The sequence below is a fragment of the Alligator mississippiensis genome, chromosome 5, assembly GCF_030867095.1.
Source record: "Alligator mississippiensis isolate rAllMis1 chromosome 5, rAllMis1, whole genome shotgun sequence".
Classification (NCBI taxonomy): Eukaryota; Metazoa; Chordata; order Crocodylia; family Alligatoridae; genus Alligator; species Alligator mississippiensis.
In genome coordinates this window covers 213,846,759-213,859,492 of record NC_081828.1, presented here as the reverse complement: position 1 = coordinate 213,859,492, position 12,734 = coordinate 213,846,759, and the positions used below count along the sequence as shown (strand labels likewise).

The following is a 12,734-nucleotide window of genomic DNA, read 5'->3' as shown; positions in this document are numbered from 1 at the left end:
TTTTGATTAGGAAGAACCTCCTCATTATGATGGGAGTTCAGGCTATGAGAAATAGGCTTTCCAAAGAGGCTGGGGAAGTTTATAAGAGCATGTTAGACACTTACCTAGGTTTTAGACAGGGATTATTTTAACATGAGCAAGTGGTTGGACTACAAGACTTTCTGAGGGTCCTTCCAGCCCTACTTTTCTATGTGTCTATCGGTGGGGCAGGGAGGTCCATCGCAACCGGCTGCTGTTAAAAGGTTTCTCTTTGCCTATGATCAAACGTGCCTTACATAAAGGGCAAGCTTTCTAGGGAATAGGAGAGCAGCCAGATTTTATGCATTATTACACTATTGTCATTTTGATCTCGTGCTGGTTTCCCAGTGTGGTTTTAAAAATCAGAAGTCTGCAGTGATGCCCTTAAATCCATATTTAGGCATTTAAATAAATAGTCTTCTTTTCAAAAGTAGAGTACCGAGCAGCTCAGACCGAAGGAAGGAGCCTTTTTGAGAACTCAGCAATTTTGAAAATTGGGCCGTGTCTTTAAGGGCCAAACCTTGGGCAAAAGGCTTGATTTTAGGAGCCTATTTTTGTTTAAAATCTTGTTCTGACCTGCTCTTCTCTCAGTTAGGCGAGCGCCAGTCAGAAACTAGAGCGCTAATCTGAATTGAGTTTCACCAGTATAAAAGGAGTATGAACAGTAGTGGAATCAGGCCAGTTAGATTAAATTATTAATACTGAGAGTCTGCGTGTGAAGTTTGTTTTTTGGCATCTCTGGACATCGTTCCAACTCACATTATTCCCTTTTAAAGTAAACCCTGTAAAAGCTCTTTTTTTCCCCCTCAGCTGTGTGTCACTTTTACGATATCTGCCAAATGAGACATTATTTTCTTTCCAGGCCCTTCTTTCCAGGGCTGGCTTGCTGTGGAAGTCAGCTCTTGGGTTCACTGTTGAGGCATTGCTAAGTCTGAGTCGGTGCTTTTCGGATCCCTTCCCCTCCTCCGAATATCCCCTGTTTGCCTATCAGCACATTCCCCTTTCCAAGTGCTGACATATCCACTGACCTAGATGGAAGGTCATCACCATCGCAGGTACAGAGGAGGCTTTTGAAATGTCTTGTGGCTTCAAGTGCAAGATCCCTCTGCCGGGCGAGGGAAGGGCCGTCCACGTAAATGAGAAGTCAAGGACACATGTGGCTGTTAGAGGGCAGGCAGAGTCTCAGGCCGAGAGTAGGAAGCGAAAGAGCAAACCATGGAAATCATCCGTTCTTCCCTCATTAGGCATGGTCATCAGATGCTTGTGGGAAAAAGTCCTGCCCCGGCCCTCCTGTCCCTGGGCAAGGTCCTGGCAGTCAAACGAATATAGTTCTGCGGGGCAAAGGAAGAACGGGATTTCGAGCCACAGGATCTCAGGGCTGGAAGGGGACTCTAAAGTCGTCTTGTCCAACACATAGGGATGCCCCGGTCCAAAACCATGAAGGACACCTTCTAGGTTGGACGCTGTCCCCGGTGCAGCACAGATGCCAGGCTTCATCGAGGCATGGGGTAGCAGTGCTCTGCTTCCCAGGAAGCTGTAAGGATCCCTTGGCCCTCTTTGGGTAGCGGAGGGACTGAGACACCAAAATCCATTTGGAGCAATTGTACAGACCACTGCTGGCCGGTGGGAGCGGACCCCATCCCCTGCCGCCCCAGCAGGCAGCTGCCCAGCTCCTGTGAAAGAGGATTGGGACTTTGCAGAGGGACAGAGATTTGCCTTCAGCCGGGGGTTGGACTAGATGATGTCCCGAGGGTCCTTCCTGCTCTACTTGAATACGACTCCCTCGGTAGTGCTTGCCGTCTCAGTGACGAGTCTAATCCACAACAGCGATTTCTCTGTTCCTGTATGCGAGTGCTATGTCAAAGCTCATGGGGGTCAAGTTCAATTTTGGAAAGATTGACGTGAATGATATTGAGCTTGTTGAGCAATGGACCCATTCTGTTGGATTAACCCACTGATCTCAACAGCAATGATCATGCTATTCAATAGGGCTAGGGACTGGATCCTTGTTGACAAGCTTTCATACTTAATGAACAATAACTTTGTTATACCGAGGACCAGGGAGAGAATACTGTATTTTCTCATAGACATGTGCTGCTGAATAAAATATACATCTTGTTTTTGAAAGAATGAAGAAAAGGAGATCTTTCCCTAAGAGCCCCCTGCCAGGGTGGGCGGTAATACCTGTTGTCACCATATTTCTTGATTATAATGTGCACACCAATTTCCAGCAGCTGAATGATGGAGGGGAAGTGGGTGTGTTGTACGTAGGAAAATACGGTATTTGTTTGATGTGGTCTATCTACAGAGATGGAGCAGAAGATTGTCTTTCCTTTCAATGCAACATAACCAACTCTTCCACGTTTGTATTTTTTCAGTGAGGCAAATCAGTCTGGTGAAAGGCCTGAAGCCAGTGGAAGTCTCTGAAAATGGAGCAGCCACCTTCGAGGTCGAGCTGTCTCACGAGGACGTGGAAGGAACCTGGATGAAGGACAGCGTGAGGCTGAAACCAGCAGCGAACGTTGAAATGAGGGCCCAGGGGAAGAGGCATTTCTTGAAACTCTCTTCTTTGAAGCTGGAAGACGCGGGCCTCATCTCCTTCAAGGCAGAAGGCATTCATACATCAGGGAGACTCACTATAAAAGGTATCCTGCCTCTGCAGTCTGGAGCTCTACCTGGCCCCGTGCCTCTAGTTCAGTGAGCACTGGAGCCATAGATGCATTTCCAGTGATTGCATTTGTGTGTGCATGCATGTGTGCATGCATGTATGTGCGTGTGTGTGTGTGTGTGTGTGCGAGAGAGAGAGAGGGATTCATCACTAGTAGCTATGTTTTCAGGGCCATACCTATCAGTGTTCTGCTTTTTAATTTTTTCAGCCAAAGCATCCCCCCCCCACCACCTTGCAAGAGTTCAGCGTCAGGGACTGAAATGATTGGTGATTTATTTTATTTTTTTGGTCAGTATTGCCAAACTGTTCTTTTCAGGGGAATTTTTTCATTGTTTGTTTTAATTAAAATATTTGGACATTTTCAAAGAAGAAAATGGAAAAAAATGACTTCCCGTTTCAAAATCTCCTCCAAGCTTATTTTAAAGAATGCTGAAAATTCAAATGAATTCATTTGGTTCAACTCAAATGAAATCTTTTGTCTGAACTGATTATTTTTTAAAAATTTTTTAAGTTCCTCCTAACATTTTGAAACACTTTCTTTGGCTCAATCCAAAATGAACTTAATTTTTTTTTTTTTAATAAGTTGTCAGCAGACTAAGACATCAATTAGTTTTGTGACTCTGTTTTGCAGTTCGTGCCAATTGGATTTTATATTTGTACTCTATACTTAGACTCCTTATTTACTGTTGAGGTGCACAAGAAAATAAGAAAGCTGAGATGAATCACTACCCCTTCACACATGCCACATATCATCATTATCCATTATAAATACCTAGAATTTGTTTCGTGCTGTAGAGTATACAAAATAAGAACAAATCTTTCCCTTAGTATGTATACAATTCCTACTTTCTGCTGAACTGATCTTTATTTAAATCTCTCCGGAAGATCCCCCCCCACAACCCTCCTCTTTTCTGTGGCTATGAGTAACTTGTAGTAATATTGTTTCTGGGGAATTTTTGATCCTTTACATCTTTATGTATAGCCTTTAAGATGGGTTAGACTCGGAGAACAGTTATTTAACCACAATACTTGCTTATCATTCCTTGGGCCTGAGTCCAAGCAGCGATGGTATTTTCATTGAACAAATAACGATTAATCATAGCAATGATGTATATTATCGAAATTATAAAAGGACTGTGAACCAATAGCAAGTGCACTCAACACAGTTTAATGATTTTTAAATAAAAAATAAAGAACCTGTTCAAGCCTCACTTGCCTCTGACTGTATTTTCTTTTGCTTTGCAGAATTACCTGTGAAAATAATCCAGCCTCTGACAGATGTGCAAGCCATTGCCAAGGAGGAGGCAAAGTTTGAGTGTGAGCTCTCCAGGTCTAATGCAGATGTCAAGTGGTTGAAGGTACAAAGCTTGCAGCTTAAGTCCTGTTTCTGAATGTGATCCCTTTCCCCTGCAGGCAGTGACTAAACTCAAAAGCAGCTGGAAGTGGGTTTTCTCTGCCATTAACCACAGATCCTCAGCTTTCGTTACCTTCCCAGTGTGTCAGACTTAATCCGGGGATCATTTTACTTCCCAGATCTTTAAGGATGTTTCTATGGGGGCACAAGGTCAACTTCTCTGGACTGTTAACAGAGATTTTCAGATTTGTGTTGCATTTTTAAGGGGAATGCTGAGGAAGATCAGTCCAGGTTTCTTCTGCCTCCTTTATCTTTCAGGCAGTGTTACAGGTAGTTACAGTTCAGGACGAGCATCTTGGACTCTTGGGTTTTATTTGCACCCTGCCAATGGTCCTTTGTATGGCCTCGGGCTTGTTGCATATCTTTTAAACCCGGTTGATCCCTTTGTAAAACAGGGATAAAAGTGCCCTGCCTCAGATCTGTTACAGGGCTGGAGTGCATGCTGTTTGGATGAGTACCCTTCATTTCTAGTGCAGCCAGGCATTTTAAATACATACTTTAGTCCAGTAGGCACCAACCTTTTGGGCAGGCATGCTACTGGTTAGCCCTGTACCCTCCCCAAGTGGCACTCCGCTCCTCTTCCTCTGCCCAGTCTGCTGCTCTGTTTCTGTTCCCTACTCTGCTCCTTGTGATCTCTTGCTTTGCTTTCTGCTTCCTGCCCTGTGTTTCCTGCCTGATTTCCTGCTCTGCTTTCTCTCCTTTCTGCAGCTGTGCTGCCCGTCTCCTCCCTAATCATCCACATGCCACACACGCAGAGCTTGCTTGTGCTACTTGTGGCACCCATGCTACAGGTTGATCCCTGTTCAGTGCAGCACTTATACATGTGTTTTACTTTATATCTGTGCTGAAATCCCACTGGAGTCAATGAGAAATAAGTGCATGTGCAAAGTAAGGGACAAGCAGTGATGCCCCGCCATTGGTCCTTTTCTTTTAGGATGGATCTGAGTTACAGCAAGGTAAAAAAATGGGAATTACTTCCCGAGGAACTAAGCGAAGCCTCATTATTCACAAGTGTGAATGTGATGACCAAGGAACCTATGTGTGTGATGCAAGGGATGACAAGACTTCAGCTAACCTAAGGGTTCATGGTAAGTTTGGCTAAGAGAAGCAATGCCCCAGATGTGGAGTGTAGTTGCATTATCTGACAGCCAGATGAGGACAGGGGTCACCGGTGACTGAGATCAGCTTTCCCTTCCCAGTGAGGAAATGCCTAGAGCATTCTGCCTTGTTTGCATTTTCCCTGAATAAATAGGTGTCAACTCTTTCTTCCATGCCTCATGGGAATCAGTCATTTTCCTTCTTATTTTTAACCTTTGTCCTTAGATTTTTATAACTTACAGGTGATGACAAGTGAGTGGCAAGGTAGCAGAATACCATCCTACCTAGCAGTGGGCTAATGGCCAAGACTAGCACATTCAAGTCCAGCTTTCTCCCTTGAAGCAGAGGGAGTTTGCCTAAGTAAGAAGTGGATGGAAACGGAGTTGGGACCTCTGCATTTGTCCCCCTTTAAGATAAGATTAGATAAGGTAATAACATCTCATGCTTTAGGTGTTTAGCTCATTACTTTGCCAAGGGGAGCTTTTGTCCTCTATGCACAGCCCTGTGATGTTTAAGAGATACCTGATGCTACTTCCCACCTTCTTCTGAAGCTTCAGATGTGAACGGCAGGTTACTGGATTGATTGTAATAGGGGTCTGGAAATATCACTTCCCAGCTACATATATAGCAGCCTCTTTTCATTTCTTGTTGTGTGCTGCCATCGTGCGGCCGCTCACGTTAAGCTGAATTGTTTTTCAAGATGTCCCATTCCTGCCCTTTATTAAACTCCCTTTTTCTTTTTGAGTAAATGCATTGGATCTGTTGGAGCTTCAACGCTAGCTTGCTTGCCTGTGAGCCCAGAAAGGAAATTGTAGACAGATAAGATTCATTCAGGGCATATTGGGCACTTCCCTAAGCACTGTGAAAGGATACAATGGACAGGAAAGGCGAGGATGGCGTTGCTTGCAGAAGGGTCTCGCTCCAGTGTCGCTAGAACCGAAATCAGAAGCAACCGGTGTTTGAAAACCTGCACAACTGAGATCACAAGCAAGCTTCAGGACTGAATTTGGGCCGATAGCTGTTATCTTTCTAAGTGGAAGTTATGTTTTTCATTATGGTTATGAAAAACAGACTGAGGCCACTCACATAACTTGCTGGAAAGGAGAGTGCTTAGATGGAATAAGCTACCTTTCCCCTCCCTCGGAGTTGGGCCTCGCTGCATGGCAGACCCGTTTCTTTCCACAGATTAGGTTGTTCTCATGTGAACTGGTTTCTTGTAGCTTCCAGGATACGTTGCTGAAGAGCCATGGATCATCAAGCTGTTGGGAAGCCCTGTTTGCAGCCAGTTTACATAGGCTACATCTGCTGTGATAGATGCAGGAAAGAAATATTACAGGAGTCACTTTGCTGGTCCTGAACCCTCAGGCAGCTCTTCTGGTAGCCAGCTATTTCATAGATTTCATAGACATTTGGGCTGGAACGGACTTTGGAAGACCATTGAGTCCAGCCCCCTGCACCAGGGGCAGGAAATCAGCTGGGGTCAAAGGATCCCAGCAAGATAGACATCCAGGCTTCTCTTGAAGGTGTTCAAAGTAGGTGCTTGAACCACCTTTGATGGCAGGCTATTCCAGACCTTGGGGGCTCGGACAGTAAAGAAGTTCTTCCTTATGTCCAGCCTGAAATGGTCTTGCAGGAGTTTATTACTGTTCGACCTTGTCATCCCTTGGGGCGCTCTGGTGAACAGACGTTCCCCCAGATCCTGGTGAACACCCCTGATAAACTTGTAGGTGGCCACCAGATCACCCCTGAGCCTGCGCTTTTCCAGGCTGAAGAGTCCCATAGCTCTCAGCCTTTTGTCATAAGGTCTGTTTTTCTGACCTCTGACCATGCGCATGGCTCTTCTCTGCACTCTCTCAAGCTTCTCCACATCCTTTTTGAATTGTGGAGCCCAAAACTGGACGCAGTACTCCAGCTGCGGTCTCACCAAGGCCAAGTACAACGGGAGAATGACGTCACGGGATTTGCTTGAGAAGCACCTATGGATGCAAGCCAGCGTTTTGCTCGCTTTACTAGCCACAGCATCGCATTGCAGGCTCATGTTCATCTTGTGGTCAATCCTGACCCCCAAGTCCCTCTTGTTTGTTAACTTGACCTCCACTAATAGTGCAAAGCAGCCACAATACAGCCTAGGAGTAGGCATTGGGCCTGTGCCTTTAGCGAGTTACAGGTTAAGATGCACGTTGGCATTGTACAAGTTCCTTCAGCTTGCTCAGCTAATGCTCAACTTCACCCTGACTTGCAATGGAAACCATCTTAAGGCTCACGATCAGGTGATTAAGTTTCTCTGGCAGATGACTCCTAGGCTTCTTCATGACAGCCCTAATCACGACAAGGTCACATTACTGCAGATAGCATTCTTTTATTTCTGTTTGTTTCTGACGGGGAGACAGGTTATGATGACCGACCAACATCTGTCTGCTAGAAGAGGGGTGGGCAAAATGTGGCCTGTGGGCTGAGTACAGCCCACCAGGCCATTGTATCTGGCCCTCAGGGCCCCTAAAAAATTGAAAAAATTAATATTTAGCTGCTCCTGGCTGCCTGTCATGCGGCCCTTGATGGCTTGCCAAAACTCAGTAAGCGGCCCTTCACCCGAAATAATTGCCCGCCCTTGTGCTTGAATGTCTTTGTATTCTCTGAAGCCTGGAAAAGGTCCTACAAGGAATTGTGCTAAGGGCCCAAGTGTCCATTTAGCACCAAATTGTACCCTGTTTTATGACCCACTTTGCTCCACTAGGTATATTGGCATAGATCCATGGATAAATCCATGTATCAGTAGTATCTGTTAAATATGTCTATCATGCCCTGTGAGATACATGTATATGTGATAATATATCAATAGTAGCTGAGATATTTATCACACCCTAGAAGGAGATGCAAAGTAGCAAGGGAGCAGCTTTAGATTAAAATGTAAGATTTAATCGCATTGTTTTCAAAGCCGCTGTGTTAGAAGATAATTGAATTCTGCAAAGTTATGAAGGAGCCAAAGATTAACTTGCGTCTATTATTCTGTAGCCCGAGATATCAAGATCATTAAACCACTGGAAGACGCGGAAGTGAGTGAAAAGGAAAGCGCAACTTTTGTGTGTGAGATCTCGCATGATGAGGTTCAAATCCAGTGGTACAATAATGATGTCAAACAGAAGGCCAGTGACTACATCAAGATGCGTCAAGATGGTACGGTGTAAACATGTGGTATCATGGTTTGCGGTTCACATACAGGACATGGGTTGACATAGGATATGTGGGTACATGCTTGGGGGATATATGGCAGAGAAAAGGGAAAGGACAGATGGCAATAGGCTTTGAGAACAAAGAACTGACTCCTACTCTTTGGTCAAGGAGTTTCTGCTTGTGACAAGCGTGTTATGGGTCTCAAACGAGTATCAACCAAGTGGGACCAGGACTGTAGCGTAACGGCTGCATGGTCAACTTCCATGATGGAGGGTGTCAGAACAGTTCACTCATTCCTGATCAGGCAACAAACTCAGGTCTTAGGGAGGAGAAGCAAACACTTACCTACACTGGACTGTGGGAACAGCCATCCCCATTCTTCTCCGGTCATCACGCAAAAGGGGCTCCTAGCTTCTCGAGCGACTCAGGATGAAAATGTGCATGTATGCAAATGAGAGGGATGGGAGAACATTGATGTGAGTTCAATGACCACCAGTTTTAAGCCATATGAATATGGTGCATTTTATCAAAGACACAAGGAAATGGATGGATGTTTAAATACATGTGAGCAGGTCTGCATGTGCAATTAAGGTGACTGAAAAATAGGTGTGTGTGAAACGGGCCATATTCGATTCGGATTTGGATTTGGCCTGAATCGGGGACAGTGATTCGATTAGTTGATTCGGATTCGGCCAAATCCGAATCTGAAGATTTGATGCTGATTCAGAGAATCAACAATTCGGACATAGACGCAGCTTTAAATGTTTTTTCTACTTACCTCAAGGTACCAGGCACGGCTCATGAACACTGCAATGCTGGGGCGGATGAAGCATCCCACAAGAGCATGGTGGGACCTCCCACACGCTCGGCGGCAAACCCAGAAGTGGACTGGACGTACTTCCGGTCCACTTCTGGGTCCGCCACCAAACATGCGGGGGTGGTAGACCCTGTGCACCCCCTGGCTCAGCGATCAGCTGTAAGGGGACCCCAGATGTCCTCCCAGACCCAGGAAGTACCAGTTGCCAAGCCGGGAGGCTGCCTCCCCATGGTCCCCGGTGGACCTGGAAGTAGACTGGGAGTGCGTCTGGTCCACTTCCAGGTCTGCCGCCGAGCGTGCTGGGAAACTCCCCGCGCTCCCGTGGGATGCTCCATCCACCCCGCCATCTCAGCATTCACAAGCTGCCTGCTACCTAGAGGTATGTATAAAAAACTTTTAAAGCTGTGTCTATCTCCAAATCACCAAATCTTTCCGAATCTCTCCTGATTCGATTCAGATTCGGAGACTCAGCCACTGAATCAGGCCGAATCTCCACCAAATCAAATCAGGGACCGAAGCTTTGCACAGCCCTACTGAATAAACTCCAGTGCAATTTGAGCCAGAGTAAACTAATGCTTCTTGCTTGACCAATCTCATTTCCTTCTACGACCAGGTGACCTATCACCTGGACAAGGGAGATGAGATTGATGTCATATATCTTGACTTCAAAAAAGCCTTCGATCTGGTGTCCCATGATCGTCTCTTGGAGAAACTGGCCAATTGTCGCCTTGGGTCCCCCACGATCCACTGGCTGGAAAATTGGCTCCGGGGTCGGACCCAGAGGGTAGTAATTGATGGAAGTCACTCATCGTGGTGTCCTGTGACCAGTGGGGTCCCCCAGGGCTCTGTCCTTGGACCCATACCGTTCAACATCTTCATTAATGATGTGGACACTGGAGTCAGAAGCGGACTGGCCAAGTTCGCCGATGACACCAAACTTTGGGGCAAAGCATCCACACCAGAAGACAGGCGGGTGATCCAGGCTGACCTGGACAGGCTCAGCAAGTGGGCGGATGAGAATCTGATGGTGTTCAACGCCGATAAATGCAAGGTTCTCCACCTTGGGAAGAAAAACCCGCAGCATCCTTATAGGCTCGGCAGTGCTATGTTGGTTAGCGCTATGGAAGAAAGAGACTTGGGGGTCATCACTGACCACAAGATGAACATGAGCCTGCAATGCGATGCTGCGGCTAGTAAAGCGACCAAAACACTGGCTTGCATCCATAGATGCTTTCAAGCAAATCCCGAGACATCATTCTCCCCCTGTACTCGGCCTTAGTGAGGCCGCAGCTGGAGTACTGCGTCCAGTTTTGGGCTCCACAATTCATTAAAAGGATGTGGAGAAGCTTGAGAGAGTCCAGAGAAGAGCCACGCGCATGATCGGAGGTCAGGGAAGCAGACCCTACGATGACAGGCTGAGAGCCCTGGGGCTCTTTAGCCTGGAAAAGCGCAGGCTCAGGGGTGATCTGATGGCCACCTACAAGTTTATCGGGGTGACCACCAGTATCTAGGGGAACGTTTGTTCACCAGAGCGCCCCAAGGGATGACGAGGTCGAATGGTCACAAACTACTACAAGATCGTTTCAGGCTGGACATAAGGAAGAATTTCTTTACTGTCCGAGCCCCCAAGATCTGGAACAGCCTGCCACCGGAGGTTGTTCAAGCGCCTTCATTGAACACCTTCAAGATGAAACTGGATGCTTATCTTGCTGGGATCCTATGACCCCAGCTGACGTCCTGCCCTTTGGGCGGGGGGCTGGACTCGATGATCTTCCGAGGTCCCTTCCAGCCCTAATGTCTATGAAATCTATGAAATAATCCAGATGTCATTGTCCACACATGCATTTAAGTGCAGTAATTTACTTTGCTTTCAGATAGTACTTGTGTCTGATAGGACTATCCAACTGTGCAGTAAATTAGTCCACACTAACCTAATTGCCACACACGTTTAGACAGTGATGCTTTACTGTGCAGCAATTTAGTCTACTGCGCAGTAAGGCATATGTATAGATGTGCCCTGTATGTACATCTCTTTCTAACTCAACTCTTTTCCAGATGGTTATTCAGAACTGGGGAGCCACTTGTTCTGGCGGGATTCAAGTTTACTTTCCTATTTAGTACATAAAAGTGTGCTTATTGGGAGGCGGGATCAGGTTCTCCGTTGTCAGAAGTGGGCACCAGTTCATTGTAGCTAACGTTGCTTAGACCAGCAACTCTCAGTGTCAAAAGAAAACTGTCTTCTCATTGTGGGTTATGTGTGGTTGTGCATTTATTCACAGGAAGGACCCATTCATTGATTTACTTGCTTTGCCATATGGAAGATGCTGGATTGATCAAATTTGTAGCAGAAAACGCAGAATCTCGAGCACACCTGAGAGTTAACGGTAATTACAGCAGAAATGACAGCATGGCTTAAAGAGCTGTTTCTTGCAAATTAACTAACACCCATCAATGTCAGTAGGACAAGAGTGAATGTCTTCAGAAATCCTAGCCTGGCTCCATTAAAAAGAGAAGGGGAAAAAAATGTAACCCCTTGTCTGCATTTCCTCTTGCAAAATATCAAGCTCTTTGCTAGGTAGTCTCCTTTACTAAAACGTACAAGTTCTTTGCAGCATGGGCATTTCTTTTCTTTTCTTTTCTTTTCTTTTCTTTTCTTTTCTTTTGAGAAGGCATTTCCATGCTATAGTTTCACATCTGCCTGGCTAGCACTGTCTCTCACTGCCATGCATTTGAGCATAGAGTATTTTGTGTCTAATTTAAATAGCAAGTTACAAAGGAAAAGAAAGGGTGGTCAGACAGTTAGTACACGAACCTAGGACCCAGGCCTTTTGGGTTCAGTTCAAAATCCCCATGTTATCTTGGACAAGTTGCTTTAGTCGCTTTGGCCTCCGTCTGTAAAATGGGGATAATAACACTGACTTTCCCCATCTCTTTTTCTCATTGTGTCTTATCGTACCGTATAGCTCAAAAGAGTCCCAATCACAATCCAGTGAATCAGTAATGATAAAGGACACGTCACTAGTGATTTTTATCCAGCACCGTCCAGTTGCAATCCCACCAACTGTTTTCTCTCCTTTTCCTTAGCACTGCCTATAAAAATCCTGAAGCCGTTGCGGAATAAGATTGCTTTGGAGAAACACCGGGGTTACCTGGAGTGCCAAGTGTCTAGCCCCACTGCCCGTGTTAAGTGGTATAAAAATGACATCGAGATCTGCCCTGGCCGTAAATTCGAGTTTGTGAGTGACGGCGTGTACAGGACACTCATCATAAATGATGCGACTTTTGCAGATGAGGACGTTTACACGTGCGATGCCATCGATGACAAAAGCAGCGCTTATTTCTATGTGGAAGGTACCTGGCCATTTTTTCAAGTGCTTATTGAAGGCATGTAGATAGGTCCTGACATCTGAATATGCCATGAAGGGAATAGGCCTGCAACCTTGCTTTCATTTCTGGGCTTTGTCCAAGATTCCCAGTTTGATCAGTCCTAGTAACATGTTTTCCTATACACAAAAAAAGAATGATGTTTACATCTCTCCATAGGATGG

General features: G+C 45.8%; 1 protein-coding gene across 1 annotated transcript in view; it reads left to right on the top strand.

Moving 5' to 3' along the window:
• The window catches only part of OBSCN (obscurin, cytoskeletal calmodulin and titin-interacting RhoGEF), a 247,659-nt gene that overhangs the window by 77,036 nt on the left and 157,889 nt on the right, over window positions 1-12,734 (top strand). The window contains exons 21-26 of the mRNA XM_059729369.1: window positions 2,397-2,663; window positions 3,932-4,044; window positions 5,035-5,188; window positions 8,211-8,372; window positions 11,466-11,570; window positions 12,271-12,537. Of these exons, the coding sequence (XP_059585352.1) occupies window positions 2,397-2,663; window positions 3,932-4,044; window positions 5,035-5,188; window positions 8,211-8,372; window positions 11,466-11,570; window positions 12,271-12,537 (1,068 nt within the window). The remainder of the gene's footprint in view (window positions 1-2,396; window positions 2,664-3,931; window positions 4,045-5,034; window positions 5,189-8,210; window positions 8,373-11,465; window positions 11,571-12,270; window positions 12,538-12,734) is intronic.